The 18,799-nt window shown below is 40.3% G+C and overlaps 1 protein-coding gene across 4 annotated transcripts in view; it reads right to left on the bottom strand.

The window, feature by feature from the left end:
* The window catches only part of prkar1b (protein kinase, cAMP-dependent, regulatory, type I, beta), a 38,361-nt gene that overhangs the window by 18,536 nt on the left and 1,026 nt on the right, over positions 1-18,799 (bottom strand). For 3 of the 4 annotated variants that reach the window (XM_079457635.1, XM_079457636.1, XM_079457638.1), the window contains 2 exons: positions 15,103-15,273; positions 14,826-14,917 (listed from right to left, as the gene is read on the bottom strand). In XM_079457635.1, the coding sequence (XP_079313761.1) occupies positions 14,826-14,917; positions 15,103-15,273 (263 nt within the window). Of the gene's footprint in view, positions 1-14,825; positions 14,918-15,102; positions 15,274-15,657; positions 16,116-18,799 lie in introns of those variants that run through there. The other variant, XM_079457637.1, reaches the window with a different exon arrangement.

Below are 18,799 nucleotides of genomic sequence, written 5' to 3'. Positions count from 1 at the left end.
GACTTTATGACCCTGAAAATGTACTTCCACTCTTTGTGTCGCAACAGCAAGCCGATGTGTCGGTCACTACTTATGACCCCCGACTCTTTTCCCACAATTCACCACAATTCCGGATACTGCTGTCGGTCATAACAAGGTTTATTCACTGCTGCTGGTGTGGTGTCGTCAATGCCTTAGTTGTGTTAATGTTGATGTGTTTGCGTGCCGGGTGAGCAAAAGAGGGACTTTACTTTAAACTAGATTTTTATATATTGTGCGAAGGTGTTCTAGGGCGTTGATGGGAAGTTGTTCGAGACACGCTTACTGCCCCCAGTCACAAGGACCCAACCCAAAAGTTAAATAAGTTCCTTTGAGTTCATATTTGCGAGTATAAAATTCATCGCAAGTAATAAACATCAAAGTGAAATGTAATGCGATGATTAAAGATGCTGAAGTCCCGTAATCCAGTGATGAGTACAAATCCAGTAGGTGGTCTTCCCGTTTTGTCGTTTGTTTTAGAAGTTTACGGAGTGTAAAGGATGTTTGTTTAAATTGTTCCCCCACTCACACGAGAGCTCTCATCAGTTGTCTGAGCGTGGGGATTCCCCGCATTCACAACCCGCGGCGGTACAAGGCTTACAAGAGAGAACGTTCCCTGAAAAAGGGAACAGACAAAATCCGCCTCTATAATGTAGTTGATGGGGTAAGGCAGGATCGTTGATCTTCAAGTGTGATGTTATTCATGGCAGGAGTGAGGCATTGGCACAAGATCAGAGGAGACGTGTAAGCGTAGAGGGAGGTGAAGGAGGAGGTTGAGAAGGTGGTTGGTGATAAGTGGCGGCCCCTCAGGAAACCTTTATTGCTCAGAGGTTGCACTTTCAAACCACAGGAGAACTATTAGAGATCTCAGTTAGGTTTCATTGAAGTATCAACTTTCTCGCTCAAAAAGGAGTCCAGAGTTATCAAAATCATGTGGATAGAAAAATCTGTCAAGCAGAAGAAAGGTTCAGTTGTTTCTTCTAGATAGCAATGAGAACTGAAACATTAAAGATACTTAGATGTGATTTGTAAATTGTATTTCCCATAGGTTACTCCGCAAATTTGGATATGGACTAAACATGATGTTTGTTAAATGAATTGCACAGTTGTATGTAGAAGTTGTAGCTCAGCTTCTACAACCGAGGTTGTCAAACTGAGGGCCCCAAGAAGGATCTAGGGGGCTACAGGTTTTGTGGCATATAATGAAATTTAGAAATTGAACATTAGGGTTAGCCAATCAAACATCGGAAAAATAAATCCACGAACCAAAAGAATTGATGTTCTAGCATTGTATACCTCAACGTGTTTTTGTTTAGTTAAAATTCTAAGTTTAGGATTATGAGACTTTATTTGGGGGGGGCGCAAAGCGATGCACTCTACACAAAGGGGGCCTTACAACGGAAAAGCTTGAGAACCACTGTTCTAGAACATGGTGATGGCCACGCCAAGGTCGTGGGTTCAATTTCCAAAAAACACACATGTAATCTGTTTTGGTTAGAAGCATCTGGCAAATGCAAAAAAAAGAACGTTAGAAGGAAGAGGAGCACAGTGTGGAACATCCTAAGGACATTTTTTCACAACGCCATATCTGTGGTAACCCTCTGAAAGCTGTTTGAGCATTTGCCACGGCAGTGCAGACAGTAACATCTGTTGTAGAGGAGAAGATAAATGTGAAAAACCTTATTTTTGTGAGTGGATGGTGCAAAATCACTTTGAAAAATTGCCGGAAACACAAACGTTGCTCGCTGATGCCCGCTCTTTGGGAATAACCCACTCACGTTTGGTATCTGCGTAAAGCTTAGAATTTCAGCTTTAGGGTTCATCTACTCTCCACAACGTCAATACAGCGCTAAGCCAATAGAAAGCATTTAAAAAAAACTGTTTCTCAGCAACGGCCTGCTACAGCGCTTCCGATGGACAACTTTAAAGGCAATTTTCTCAATATTTAGCTTTTCTGGAAACTCAGATTCCGGATTTTCAAATAGTTGTATCTCGACCAAATATTGTCCTATCCTAAAAAGCCATACATCAATGGAAAGCTTATTTGTTCAGCCTTGTTTTAACCCTCATGTGGGCCAGGGTCACAAAAAATATAGAGAATATATATTAATGTTTGTCATCATTTTACAACAATTAAAACGATATTAGACGGAATTGTCATTCAATCAACCGCACACATTTGGTTTGGATGATGGTGTCCTGGTCTTTTGCTCAACCGGTGAGACTAAAAGCTTTACAGCCAAGCTATGCAACCAGCACCAAAACCTCACTAACCAGCACAAACCAGCCTGGACCAACATAAGCTGGTCTTGTCACACAGACAAGGAATTAAGAAGTGAGGTGGTACAGAAGAACATGAGAGGGTACGAGAGTTTCGTCTGAACCTGTTCATGAACGAGTGGGAGGAGAAGGCTAGTTTGATGAAGAATGAGATAATAAAAGTATTAAAACTCATGAGCTTTAGTTTAAATTGTATGTGGGATTCTCCACCGAATTGCGGTGCAGTCTTCGGAAGATTATTCACTGCTCATTTCCAAAAAACACAAACTAATGTGCTGTGTTTTCACAGCTCTACATTAAACATGCATGAGTGAAGGCAAAAGAAATGACATTCCTCAATGAAATCAAACAGTATATGGCAAGACTTTGGCATGAAGGCTGGTATACACTGCAGCGATATTTTTGTTTAAGATCATAAAAAATAAAGACATGATGAAGTGATGAGCGTCTACACAACGTTCTCTTTTCATGTGCACAACACGCAGCACGTGTGGCCACAAACCTAATGAGTTTACACCTTTCTTTTCTTCTTTAATTGTTTTTTACACTTTCAAAGGGTCCCTTACAAGCCTGTGCCCGTCTCTACTGTCAAACCTCTGGAACAAGCAGCTGTACGCAAAACCAACCTCTTAGAAATCAGACAGCATTTTTATGATATCAAATGTTTTAGGACAGCTGAATTACAGAAGCAAATAATCTGAGGCGCGCGATAGGGAGGGTTAGGCGGGGCGATGTCAGGTGACTGGTTGGGGCCCCTGTCTTATTCACTGGTTTAGCCGTGTCAATCTCCATGTCCCCTGAGGGCCCACCGAGACAAGCTGAATGACAGGAAGACCTGTTGAACTATGTGGCCCTTCTGATCCTAAAAAATGAATGAGGTTTTGATTTTCAACTCATTCATGAAGCGATCATGAGTATACCCAAATACATCAAATACCCGGCTGATGCATGCTGGGTCATCTTAAATGTATTCTTATAATGAGAGCGAGTTTTAGCAGTGCCTGGAGAAAACTTTCATATACTTTACTCTGTTATCTAATTTAGACTGTCTACATCTGTTAAATTTGCAATGTACAGAATAAACCACACTGGCTACTGAATCCCACAATACAATGCGTTCAACTTGACCTTCTATTTTAAGTGTCACAAAAAAATTCCTTTGGGAATTGCAAAGACAAAACTACAATACAAAACTAACATGTTCATAAAAGGATCAAGTGATAATGGGGTATACTATATTTGCATTATGTTACATTCTGTTTTTCACAAAAAGTAGTTTTTTTTCAAAATGTGAATTCAACTCGGAATGTTAACATGTTTAAGATTATTGGCAAAGAAACTAAAAGCGATAGTTAACCCCCCCAAAAAAATCTGTCATCATTTACTCGCCCTCTTGTCATTTCAAACCTGTATGACTTTCTTTCTTCCGCAGAACACAAAAGAAGATATTTTGAAGAATGTTGTTAACTGGCACCCATTCACTCGCATTGGTTTTGTGTATATTCAATAAAAGACAATGGGTGCCAGCGCGGTTTCTTATAAATATTGTCTTTCGTGTTTTGCGGGAGAAAGTCATAAAGGTTTGAAATGACAATAGGGTGAGTAAATGATGCCGGAACTTTCATTTTTGGGTGAACTATCACATTCATTATAAGAAAATTGACAAACAAGAACAAGAAGCGTCTGGTTAATTACATCTAACTTCGAGACACCCTGGACGTCTATGTGTCCTGTGGGTGTTTAGTGTGGAAGTGTCGGTGTTAAACAGATGATAGAGTCAGACACACACCTGTGTACTTTTACAAGTGGTGTAAAGCGGTATCTGTTTGCCTCTCAAGATCTGCTTACAACCAGTGTGCACAAAAAGCAGTTCATAGCTGTGCCGCATCCTCTCAGAGCAATTGTGCTAAAACGCTTTTACTTTTGGATTTCTGGGATTGAATTGAATAACTAATGCTTATTCTGCTCGCAGCATTTGAATCAAAGTGCACAGCGTGCCAGAAAACGGGAGCATCTCACACACTGATTTTAAACCCACACGTTCATAGCGACTCCTCCAAGGAACAGCCCGCATTACAAGATCACTCATGAGCAGAAAACTCAAACCCCGCACATTATAAACTCTCTCTGGTGCTTGGAGAAGCCAGAGCCGCATGCACTGCAAGCTCTCTTTCTGTTGAACAGAAAAACAAGATATTTTGAATCAGGAAAACAAACTGTTCTAGGGCACATGTGACTACCATTAGATTTTGGTAGTCAATGATGTCCCAGAAGTGAGAATTGCGAACATTATTCCAAATATCTTTCTCTTTGTTCATCGCAACAAAATGTATAAAGTATGCTTTTTACACGAGGGTGACTAAAGGATGACAGAATTTTCATTTTTGGGTGAACTATCCTTTTAAGATTGTCTGCATCCTTTACATCGAACTCAAAACGAGTTTGTGTCCATACAGCAAGTACATTTGTCCACATTTATGAATCGTTCACCTTGTTTCACGCCTGCATCTGTAGAAGAAACATGGACAAAGTTAGAAAATGTGTCCTGACCATCTTCCCTTGGATACATCAGCAGTTTCACTGTAATGACAATATCACCGAACAGTAAAAAAAACAGACCCACTAACACAGAGCTATATTAAAAACACACACACAGACTCTCATCAATCAAAAGAGGCAATAACCATGCAGATGTGTGTTTATCCCTGCTGTGGGTTTCTATGAGACAGGGATATGTATTTACAGGGACTATATCTATATGTATGGGATATAACTGAGCCGTCAGTCTGTCCGCCTTGACTGAAGGCATACACATAAAAAACTAGTGCAATAAAACTTCAATGAATCCCAGACTGCTGTCCATGTCAGGAATAACTTATGCAATCAGCCTCATGAAATTAATACTAGATTTTGACATTTTCTGAAGAAACTTGCAGCCAGGATGTTGCAATGCAGTTACTAAAGGGATCTGGATGGTTGCTTACTGGACCGAGTTAAAAGGGCCCACCCGCAAGTCTCTATGCTGGTCCCAAGATTTGACTCACATCTTTCTATTAATATCTGACAGGCACAAATCGCACATCTGATCACTTCATGTTTATAACATCGGAGTTTAATGCTTCAAATGACTAGAATATGGTGACGCTCGCCTTGGCAAAACCACTTATGATTGAATGAATGAATGAATCAATGAATGAACATGCCTAGATGTGCCGTCTCCCGACATCAAAGAGCATTCTAAATAAACCATTATTTCACAGTTATGAATGAGGACATCCAGTGATGCATCTGTGACACGCACCTCAAACAACTACACACAAACACCCTTACAATACAGAAACAGCGAGAATGATGACCGTTTTCATCCTGCAAAACACACACACAGTGTTAGCAGAAAAAAGAAAGAATGTAGGAATGTTTGGGAGGGAGGAAAAACTGTTGTAGAACAACAGAACGATGCCAAACGTGAGCGAGAGAGAGTGAAGGATGGGGGAAGGAGACACAACCATATTCATTGTCAGTTCCGGACAAAAACAAGTAATATGTGTCTCGTAAAATTCAACAATTTCAAAAACTGAGTTTTAAAACCAACAAACCAAGCTTTAACTTTTCTCATACCACGCTCGACTATCAAGCTCGTACTGTACTCAAGGTCAGCTACTTGCTTCTTTGTCATCCCTCCTTAGGAATTGTGGGAGAAATATCAGAGACAAAGAAACATAACTCTATTCTCCCGAGCAATATCTCCCAGCAATAAAATGTTTATTCTGGGTCCGTAAGAACTAAAACAACACACTCGCATTTTGACGCAGCATGCAAAAAAGGGATTGATATGAAGCGTCTGTATGTTCTCACATAGTTGGCCTGTGTTACCAACTCACAAAGGATTACGAAGGCCAAGAATCAAAGTCTGATAAAGAAAGCAAACGAGGAATTTCGAGCAAATGACGTAGCCAGAGAAAAATGAAATCCTGTAAAGAAGAATGAAGATATATTGTCTAGTCATCTAGATACATTTTATTTAAATTACATTATTCTTTAAACAGTAGACTTACAGTAAGCATTTTGACTAAAGGTACAATCTCTCAGCGTGCGTCGCCGCTTCGGAAAAGTTTGAACATACAACTTTTGGGTTAGCCGTCAGATTGTTATCTGTCAAGTCCAACCACTGCAATTACTTTACCTCAATCACCTAATGGCGGTCACGAGTGTATGAAAATAAAAAGTTAGGCTGTGTTCACATTTGACAAGAAAAAGCTGACAATGGCGATTTTTTGTAATAACCGCCGGCAATGTTCAAAGATAGCGTTTGTGCACGAATAGAGTTTAGAGAGACAGGCTTCATAGGCAGCGTAACGTAAGTCTATTTGAATTATAAACAGATCGTCTCTGCAATAACCAATCACATGTTTAACAACTACAATACAAATTTCTGGCTGGAAATGCAATCAGAAGTTATTTAAAGTGAAAATTCAACTAACATTTACACAAAACTGATCTCCAACGGGCGGTTTTATTGTTTCCAGCATGAGCCTTCTCGACCAATCACGCTCCTCGCATGTATGTATGAAATGACAAGTCTCTGACATTGGTTAGCTGTGAAAAAGGTGCGTTTTTATTTTTCAGAAAAGTTGACGTTTTATCAACCTCAAGATGCAGATAAAGACGCTGGCGTTTAAAAAAGCGCTCAGGACAACATGGTTTACGCCATCGGATTCTAAGGTAAAACAGACGCTTGCAGCTTCAAAAAAAGAGTCAAGTGTAAACACGGCCTTCCTCCAAAAAATATTCTCTCTGAACAGGCTGCCTCGGTGGTATCTCTCTGTCCAGCCGTAGACAGGAAGTGATGTGTTTGCAGAGGTGAGCTCAGCACAAATATCTCACCCTTCTGGTCTGGTGTTAACAGGAAAAGTTGTTTACCCAGTTCACAGGGGGAGAAGAGAGGAAAAGACATCTAAAAATGCTGGATTTGCACTTACTGGAACAATATTTAGAGAGGCGGCAGAGGTCGGCTGAAGGTTTTCCAGACTAACAGACATTCAGAAGGTGAATGAGAGAAGCACACGGACGGGAAATGATGTCGCGTCTATGCAGATTGATCCGTCGTTCAATTTCAATCACACTTTACATACCGCAGAAATCTGAAAATGTTATTTATGTTTTATTGTGATTTTATTATTCATTTCTACATAGTTTAATAGTATATAGTTATGTTTCACATTACAGCATTGTTATACAAAAGTAATTGACAAATCGGGTGCCATGTACTTATGAAACTACCATCTAAAAACAGCAATGCTCACAGATACAGTTCCAGGAAACTACAGAAGGACGGTAGAGGGAAAATGAGAAGTCAGAGGGTCATGTCAGGGAATCCAGATGGGTCCAAACCGCCCGGTACACACTGTTGATCCGAGAGGCCATTAAAGAGGAATATAAAGACACGGATGTACAATTGGACGAGTGTACGTGAAAACAAGTGTGTGTGCGGGAGAGAAAGAGAGAGAGAGAGTGACCTCATTACCAGAAACTTCCTTTGTGACAACACACAGCCCTGCTAAACATTGACCACACACAGACTCGTTTTACAACAGCACCTTAAACCTCAAGTAGCACGAGTTCGCCCGCAGTTATTCTGTACAGGAATAAACGGGAGTGTAACTTCCAACTGAGCACAACCTTCACCGACACACACACAGCAGCTGCCCAGACAAACACCCTCAGGCCAAGTCAATTAGGGCTACTCATAAGCCAGCACCGTTTCCTCCTTTCATTTGCTTTTGTAAGGGTGCGCTTACGACATCGCTGCCAAAGCAAACACACCTGTGTGAAAGTTGTCAAGTACCTCCAGATACGACCCACATCGCAGGCAAACGCTGCGGCCTTTTTTTGTGGGCCGGAGTTTACCGGCCAAAGCAACGCAACGCATCTGAATAATAGAGAGCTGATATAACGCTGTATCTTTCCTCCGCTCTGATGAACTGCGAAACACCAAAACATGAATTGGAGAAACAGCATCTCTCACAGGAGGGCTCATGGAACTGCAGGGTCTCACGCTTATTGTGTTTCATGTGCATCTGGCAGATCGATTCTTCAGAACGATAGCCAAAGAGCTGCTCTTTCACTTTTCCGAGCAACCAGACGGCGATTTTCACTTACCAAAATGGGAGAATATATAAATGATATCACACATAATAAATGCACATGGGGCAGAAAAATGATACCTGAATTCAGCAGAAATCATTTGAGCTTCTGGGCAGTCATGACATACGGACCTAAGGCAGCACTGTTGTTTAAAAAACTTTACTGCATAATTGGTGCCATCAATGGGGGTTCAATGATAAACTAGAACATCATTATTTAGGAATCTGACCTTTTTTTGTTATGTGAATACATCATTTGAGCTTACATCTAAAGGAAATGGACAGCCAGCTTTTAAGCATATAATAGACAAGATCAAAGTGTCAGGGTGTCATGCAGTCGGCTAATGCCGTGGTTTCAAACGGTTACGTCACAGCTGCAATTTCCTCCGAACCCCGTTTTCATCTGCCTAAAACAGCCTGGGACACAACAATTTCACCTCACAAGACCCCTGCTGCATGTGTGGCCTACAGCGTAGACTACAGGCTGTGCTATTTAAAAACCCTCAAAGAACCGATGACAGAAACGTCCTTCGTGTGCTTTCACACTTCACAACCTTTCCGTAATCTGTACATGCTGAATTGGAACAGGAATCAGATTCTTAAAATACAACCGAGGAGCTTTATTGTGGAGTATATTTCGGATCTGATTCACTTTGTGGGTTCCAAAGATGTTCACTGTCCATCAGCACTAACTTATAAGAGCAAAGGGCAGAGGCTGATGGGTCAAGGGTCAGAGGGCAAAGGGCAGATGGGTCATTACTTGCCACTTAATTGGTGGATTATATCAGCTTCATGCTCTTCCCTAAGTGAACACAAGGGTACTCGTACGTCAACGCACATTTGGGAACCCATCGTTGGATTGATGAAATCTTTCTGCAAGAAAACATTTAACAAAGACATTTAAGAAAAGTGAACGTTTTGATTAAAAGAAATTGTTCACCCCAAAATGAAAACATTGTTATTACTTACAATACTTTACATCACTGCACATTTTTGTGTGAACTATCCTTTTAAATGTACTGTATGTGACAAAATAGATCAATTCTTTGCTTTGTTATTTCTATCTTGACCCCTGATTTCCTACACAGCAAAAATGCATGATGGCATAACATTACATCTACAATCCCTAGTAAATATATTATCCACACGTTTTGTTTCTATATACAGTAGGTCAGTGCATTCAGGAGATGCCAGGAAGTGAATCGGCCCGGTTACTTTCACAACGTCAAATTGTGACCTGTGTATTTCTGTCTCAGACGCGACGTGAGTGCATTGCAGTCAGCGAGTTCACAGTATCAGTGTTGACTGCGTAAAGCTCTCATCAAAGACCTAAATACCAAGTGTGTTATTTAGTGCGTACATGCGCAAATTTAATGGTCAAGGGAAGATACATCTTTGTAAATGCTGTGATCGTACCGTGATGAAGAAAAAAATATTTGGTGACTTAAAAATGAAAGACCTTAATGAAGCTTATCTTTCAGTAGTTTAGTGCTAATGTGTAAGAGCAAGCCAATGATAAGCGAAAGTCATGAGATCAACATTTGTAAGACACATCTGCTATTTTAAATATGAAAAGATACCTGCATGATGCAAAAAATGACTAGAAGGTATTTGATGGCCATCATGATGGCTTTGGTGTCGTAAGTGGTTATCCAAAAAGCACATCAGTTTTTATGATATTCTGGTCCCGCGACATTCATCCACAAGTGACATGCTAAAGTTGAATATTTTGTGTAAGGGTATTTTTCAAATCTGTAACCCAAAGTTTGTGCAATTGTAACCGTGTTGCTTGCCATAGCATCACAAATGAAGGCATGCAGAGGTGAAGTATCTTGCACAGGCGCAGACAGATCTGAGACTCTCAAGAGACACATCAATCTCAATACAGTGACAAATTAGCAATAGATCACTCTATAGGTTTGGTTTACCCTGATGGTTTGCTTTCTCATTTTCACAACTTTCATCAGTTTTTGATAGAATAGAGAAGCAACAAAGCTCTCCCTAAACTACCTACGTTTCACGTTCGAAACTCAATAGCCACACTAGCTACCATTACAAAACCGTGACCGTTTACTTAAAAGGTCATTTTAACAGGGTTCCACAGGTGTGCGAAACAGCTGTTCCTTACAGTCACAGTATGAAGTTTATATCAGATATGACCAGGAAACCAGATAGCCATTATGCTAACAGCAGGTTAACATTATAAAGGGAAGCTGAGCAGATGTGTTTGGACACGATAAAACTTATCTGGACAAATTTACCCTCCATCGAAAGAGTTTGAAAATCAAACCAACACTCCTTTTAAGTTTTTCGTAGCATTGCGTTGCTTGTGGGTTGGATCGAAGCCCATTGCCACATTTACCACCTGTTACAACGGCCTTATCTCCATATCAAAACTGTTTGCTTGAAACTAATTAAGTTTTTCTTTTCTGTTTGTTTTATTGAAAGCCAATAAGATAAGGAAAACCTTTCGACAACAATCGGTAGAGACATCGCTGTTCGTTTCTGTAGGCGTTGTACAAGCACGCTGTGAAAGTCATGTATTTTCAAAAACGGGTACGGGCCAAAGGCATAAACGAATGCCTAACTAACCTTAAAATTGATGGACAAGCCATTGCTTAGTTAAATGGTCCATTGCAGCTCAAACGCTGGTTACTGATGACTGCAGGTATTGTAGGCTTTTAATAAGAACACAATAGCCTGTTGTCTGAGATGATGCAGAGTCCCTGTGGCGAGAGGGAGAGTTTAGGGTAGAGGTCTGCGAGGGACTGTTTTTTCCGTCCGGCTCCCGCCCGCCACATTTTATTCCGCACCCACCCGCTCCCGCTGAAAATTCACTGTGTTCAGCCGATATCCCGACCGAATGGATCCCGCTAAATATAGATCACGTTTCCAGATCTCACATTTAATTTCCTCCATAACAAATATAAAATACGCTATACAAAAACATGTGTCTTGTCAATATACCAAATTGCTCTTACATTTTAATGTCAATTCAGTAGACAAAATGTCACGGAAAAAAATAAATAACATACATTAAATACGACGTCTTTCACTTAAACTATAAGCAAAATATGAATAAAAGAAACACGTTGGCTTAAAGCTAGATTGTGCAAAATAACATCCAATGTTAACATCCGATGACCGTCTACCATCTAAAAAACACAATCGCTCTCTCTCTCTTCTCTAAGCTGCACTTAGTGACCTGCCCGCTCTGTCTGGGGGCTGACGCATGCATATTAAACTTATAACGGCGTTAGAACGGGTCCACGCACACAGCACATGGATAACACAGTCCTCAGATCATATAATCATATCATACTGCAATAAATCCAATCCAGAGGTTCCCAAGATTTTCCTGGGGGACCCATGGTACTGCAGATTTTGGCCGTTTCTCAATATGCGTTCATCAGCGGTCTTGTGTCCTTGTGTTCTCACTCTACGTCATCAATAACCGTCAAGGTCCGGTTCGAATAACCAAGAACACGAGAACAGAGAACGCATAAAAGTTTTCAGATGTGTTCTCGATATCAAGGATGCATTGTGAATGCAGCCTTGCACGCATACGAAATCAGCTTGAAGTCTCAAAAGTCACTGCGTTGCGTTCATCTAAAATCGTTTGCTCGCAAGACCCATCTCTACGAGTACACAAGTCCGTTCTTTGCGTTCTTGGAATTGAGAAACGGCCTTCGTATGGGAAGACATATAAAATATGTCCCTCCAGGACAGGTTTGTGAACTACTTATCTTAATAAGATAAAAAAAGAGTCACAAACAACTAGAACGGCTGTTTGTCCAACACAAGAACATAAATGATTCTTGAAACATCATTAAAACAGTCCAAGAATTCTTCAAGAAACCATCATTCCTATATTTCTGAGCAACTGAGTGGCAATGGGCATTTCCCATGCAGCTATGAGGTCATTACATTTTTTTGCCATGGCAACAAAACCAACCATATACACAAACAACCTGTATGTCCTCACTCCAGGGTGGGCCTTAGGGTGGGCTGTTACATGCCAGACACCCCTTTACAATATCTGCCATCTGGTTGTAATGTTTAGCTCCAGCAGTGGTGATTATCATCACATCTGGCCTTGCGTCTCCAGTGATCATAACAAGACGTTCCTACTGACTAGAGTAATAAAGCAAGCAGCGCATGGCACATTCCACTATATATGGCTGCACGGGTCCACGCCTGCAATATCTCAAACCTAGAACTGTGCCAATGGCGACTGCGCTTACGTTTACAAAACAAATGTCTCTGGGGCAGCGGTTTACTGTACGGAGCACCAATTTAGGGAGGGTAAGGCCTACTGTTGAAAGATTTGGGTTGAATGTTTAAACCAAACAAGTGTTCATCCATAAACTACTACCACTGTGAATATTTGAAGACGCTCTGAGATGGCTGTCAATTTTGAAGTGTAATGCAATACCATTTCTATTGGAAAACATCTATATAGTACATTACAGACATAACAAATAAAGACATTAAATGCGTTCCTCAATATTCCGATTATTGGCCAGGATGGAAACAGATCTGTGACATGTAAGGGCAACATAATTCTATAGACCAATAAACAGATTTTGACATAATGTCATTACCTCATAATGTACCAGAATTGAAGTCTCATATTCCACCATAAACAACTCTGTCTATCTAAATCGAGCCCGTTGTTCTGACAAAATTACAGATACGTATGCAGATAATTGGACATTGTAAGTTGCTGTCGCCGGAGGCGAGGATCCTGTAACCAAGGAAACAACATTAATGTTCTCCACAAATCTGACCTAGAAAAGAAGAGCTTTCTGAGGCTTCATGTTGTGTATAATCTTCCCATGATATCGGTCTTATCAAAGTAAAAATGCATTTCATTTTGATAAATGACGACTAGAATATTTGATCAACAAACAAAAATGAGATAAATCTTTAAACATGAAAACACACATCTGCTACGCCTGGCGAGAAACCCTGTTGCCTGATAATAAGTGTGGCGAATTTCCAGCTGAGCGCAGGACGGGATCACTCAATGTTTCGGGTTTACTGAGTATCTGGGACGTTTCGAATGTTCTCATGGTTTAAGAGCAGAAAGTTGAGAGTTTGTTCCTCTTCATGGTGGATCTACACGGATAATGGATTTTCTTCAGCTGTGAAACAGTATTCCGCGCACAAAGACGGAGCGACCTGAAGAAAATTCCTCGTAGGCTGGGAGAGGCTTTCCCCGTCAGTGTTGTTTAGGGTTTGTGGCATCTCTCAGACTCAAAGCCAAAACGAAACAATCCAAGTAACACGATTTCCCCCACACCCACATTAAAACACACTTTCCAGTTCTGTCCTTCACAATGCCTCCTCTTTTATTTCGCATCGGGTTGCCATGGTGAAGATAGAAACAGAGCGAATACAGTGGCTACGCGGAGAGCCCCTCTTGACAAAACTGCCTCACCAACACACGCACATAAAATCAACTCACTTGAGGTTTATAAGCATTCGATTTAGGATGGACGTGCATAAATTACTTTCGAAACACTTCAAGAAATAAATTCCAAGATATGCGTCAGGAAGGGATGTAAAATGCTTAATCGCAATAAATCGTATCCGAAATGATAGTTTGTGTTTGCATAATATATGTCTGTGTACTGTGCATATTAGGGGTAGGACGAGACACTTTCTCACGAGATGAGACACGAGACTGGGTTCACGAGAACGAGACAAGATTTTTAGGAATCTTTATTCAAGGAATCCTCAAATAATAAAATAGTATTTTATTCACCTAAATATATAGGCATTATAAAATCAACTTGTACTTAAACTTCTGTTTTAATGAATTCTATTATGCAGTAATAAACAATATGTAAGCGCTGCCCGCTCCCAAACCGCTGCTTGCAGTGTGAACAAATGCTTTCCGCGTGAACGTTGATCATGCCAGTTGCATGAGGATATTGGGTTCTACCACGAGATCTCATCAGACCCCTAGTGCATATTAATTTTGTTTTCACAAACACATACACATACAAGTATATATTTAAGAAAAATATACACATTTAAAAATGTTTATATAGAATTTCAATTATTGGTAAATATAAATAAATTCATTGAAATATTTCCTAAATATTGTTTATAAATACAAAATGAATCTGCACAGTACACAGACATACATAATGTGAACACAAACTTTTAATCTGGATACGATTCGTCGAGATTAATCGTTTGACATCCCTAGCATCAAGTCATGTGATTTCAAAAATGGTTCTGCTCATTCTGAAATCCTGGAAACAATCATTTAAAACCAAACGTTTGAAATCGTTGGCCAATATATTTAGCAGAACTGTCAAAAACATGATGTCATTCATAGACCCCAGATACCAAAGATAGCAGTATATTTACCTTCTTTCATTGTCATCCAAGTGGGCGAAAAGCACGTTCTTTGAAATGGCTTTAGCCAGGGCCGTCATGGTCTTGTAGTCTTTTGGAATGACCTGCAAAAGTTGGGCACCAATGCACAATAAGAAGAACTGGGATGAATTTGACCTACGTGAAATTAAGCTTGGCAGCGAAAACAAATCAAGGGATCAATAACTGAGGTTTATTAAATTGTGTTAATAATATTTAACACATTAAAATATAACAATAAGCCGTTGTTTACAACGTGTGCATTTGTAACCTTTCTAACGTAGCTGACGGCATCTTCCTCCGTGTAGACCTCAGCACTGACTCCGCCTCTCCGGCGTCGGGCCTTCACCACCGGGTTTGGAGGAGGAGGAGAAACTTCATCATCATGCGAGTCCGACTGCGAGTTGGACTTCTGACGGGCCATGATCTGCTTACATTCTTCCTGAAGAGAGACAAAGTGGATGGCACGCATGATTGCACATTCATTAACCACAGAGATGGATGAACCATTCTCTAAATGATACGGTCTTCATCCTCGCCGTGTTAATAGGACAAGTTTTAAACTCAGGTTCACATTATTTTTTAGAAAAAACTGCTTGCTTAAAAGAGTGGATGTGAGTGAGTTGTAAAGCAACCAATCAGTTCGTTTAGTTTAATGCCCCATTTAGGACCAGGACTGTACTAGAACAATAAATGAATAGAACGCTAGTTCTTGGAAATGACAGTGGATCTGCATCGACTAGGTGATTTCATGACACAAATATATATACACTTGTATGTGCTTCAAACTAAACTCTGAATCTTTCAAAGATATGATTCCACTAACCTGACAAATCCAGTGATTATTTCATCCTGAAAAGCACTTGTCGTACCCACAACCAAGACTTTGTTTCCAGACGATCTGATAAAAACCCTCCACTATTTTACTCCTGGAGGTTAGGTGAAGTCAGCCTATCAGATTAGAGCTTGCCAGACCAACAAAGTGCTTTCTAATTTAGCGTGCAATATACATCTGGCAGTCAATGAACGGACTGAGCGTGCCGTCTGAGGCCGAGACTAGACTGTCCGGCCAATCGCTGTAAATTGCATAAGATGAAAATCCCGTGCTCTGTCCAGAGTTTTCACAGTAGAGGTACAGCTAGCTATGATGGCTTTCAGAAACTGTTCAACAACATAGACAAACAATTCACTTGCAGAGAGAGAGAGAGAAAGAGAGGGTGACATATTCTTGTATGAAAGAGGACAGAGAACAATGAAGCTGCTCACCAAAGCACAAATGATCGTGTGTGTCTATGAGATGACACTCTGTGTGCTGGGCAGAGAGGCTGAAATACACACAATGTAACTGGTCTATAAATGTATATATAGGGTTTGATAGAAAACCACAGCCCTCCTCATTTTAAAAACACTTTTCATAAATACAACACAAAGTTAAATGCATAACCTTTCAAAAATACGTGTATTCGTGCATTTGTCTGCCTCTCTGTATGAGGACATGAACTCCATCTCTAGAGCTGATCTGAGAGTTTATTTCATAAGCATATTCTCTTCACAGGATATACAGACACGATATTCGGACAGAGTAACATAATGCTCTGAAATAGCCCAGGACAGAAGCTGTGTCTCGTTCCGTAAGGCTGCGTCTTTGTGTCCTCCGGAGGACTCATCCTCTAAAGCATGTGGTGGATCCTCAACTTAGAATTAAACGAGACGTCCTTTGTAGCACATACTGGCAGAAAAGGAAACAGGAAGTACCATGTTGCTATGACAACATGTTGCACTCGCACACTTGTCAAATTAATTTAAGTGATTTGAACATGATTTTAAGAGGTTAAAAGTTGGTTACTTTCTACCCTAAACAATGCCAAAAGAGTTAAACAAATGTACCCTTATTTGCCTTACTGTTTTAAAACGTTTAAAAATCCCTAAACCCTTGTAAACCTATTTACTACATCTGCCTGCTAAGATTAAAAAAACGTGACACAAGTTGTAAACTGTTAACATTTAAACACCACATATTGGATTGAATGTGCAGCTGCTGCCGTTTATGCAAATAACAGAAGTTGGCCAACGCAAATAAAAAGTGTTTTTCCTCTAGCAACGAAGGATACACCTCATGTGTCCTCCGAATTCTGGTGTAAGTAGGTCGCATTGGAAGGTTGCATACGTAGTGTCCTACCTGCTTCTGTGAAACGAGACAGCCTCGATGACGTAGCAGGCTTCAAATGAGACCTCCGGACGACGCGGCCTTCCAAAACGAGACACAGCTACAAATACCAAAGCGAAAGGCAGATGCAACTGAACAGCTGGGTACATAACACACACACACATGCTCTCAAAAGCAATAGACAGCCATCAACAGGCCTGTGTGTGAAATAACACTTATGAGTCCAAACACACCTGTGAGAGAAAACATGAGATGACATAGAAGTTAACATGATAACATCATGTGCCTGACTAATGCACGGATGAAACCAGACACGATAACAGAGAACACAGAGACCCACCGCAGACACACAGGACAGAGTTCCATTAAAAGATCAGCGCTTTACATACATACAGTATGTACACATTTATGAACAGGTTGTAGCAATCTAAACTTCAGTAGATTGGTTTGGACCAACAGACGTTTAGTGTAATACTGTACTGTAATTTACTGCACATATTGCAAAAATTGTGCGTTTTAAAGTTATATATCATTGCATTTCTAGTCATTCTAATATTGACGCTAATGTAACACGGCCTAATCTCACACACACAGACTGGAGATAACAAAGGGTCGAGGGGTGATTTTATTTATTGCGAAATGGGCTATACAGATAAAACTGTATGCCTTGGTAAAACGCATCTTCTAAAATGAACGGGTGGTGTTAGACTGCCAGACACAGGGTGTAAGAAACCCATCTATAACTGAAACTCAACTGGGTCGATAAACAACGCCGTGGGCTCAATCAGATGTCTACCATGACTCGAAATAACCAACATCTCCAAACACGAGACAAGGACGCCTCGTGCCGCCCATCTGATCGAGTCTTATGAATACACAATCCCATCGGCTGTTTGACGTTCTACCTAGACAAACACCAGCGTCTGTAAGTATAAAACTCACTGTTGTTCCTGGAACACATGATCAAAGATGTTTATTATGAGAGGCACCTCCAGCTAAACGCATGACTACTGTGACTTGCATACGATTAGTACATAACATCTGTGATTGAACAACAACATCAGATAAAATCAGATTGTATCTGCTCTGCTCTTTCTATATTGATTTTGTATCGTGACTCTAGCACTTTGCAAGGTTACTTTCTTTTGCAGTGAAAGAAAAAGCAAACCATATTAGCAAACTGGCCGAAAAGACTGGGCTTAAAATGTATTTACATTTATTACAACTACATTTTGATACTGAAGATACAGTACAGCCAAGTCGTCAAGTTCTTTTAAGCCATTTTTAAATCCCTCTTGGACCAGACATGGTCATCAGAGTTCTTAAAAAAGTTCTTAAAAAAAACTTTAAAAGTTTGTTGTGTATCAAACTATTAGAGCACATTTTGTTGTTTAACCAAATCCAACTTAAACACCTGCAAATGAATTACATTGATCACAGATCTTGATACCGTATAACGCCAAGTGGACTTTCAGTTCAAATCAAACGCTCTGTAACTGCATCAAAACCTGATCTGGAATCTTAGGAGCAGTTTGAGCTGTTTTTTTTTTCCATTAAAACCTGCAAATATTTCCAGTTGAATGTTCCTTCAATAGACCCGCTGCAAAATCTAGAATTCAGTCATACAGCAAGGATGCCAACTGGACCAATAACGTACCTAATACAATGACATTAAATGATCAAGTAGAGATGAAAAGCAAGTTATTACCACAATCGGCATTACTACAGTGACAATCGCCCTGATGCAAAGTCAAAAGGGACGGCAATAATATCAACAGCTCTCCAATTCACCCGCTCTCAG

Source organism: Barbatula barbatula (assembly GCF_947034865.1).
Source record: "Barbatula barbatula genome assembly, chromosome: 5".
Lineage (NCBI taxonomy): Eukaryota > Metazoa > Chordata > Actinopteri > Cypriniformes > Nemacheilidae > Barbatula > Barbatula barbatula.
Note: the sequence above shows the minus strand (reverse complement) of the source record. Positions and strands in the feature narration are given on the sequence as shown.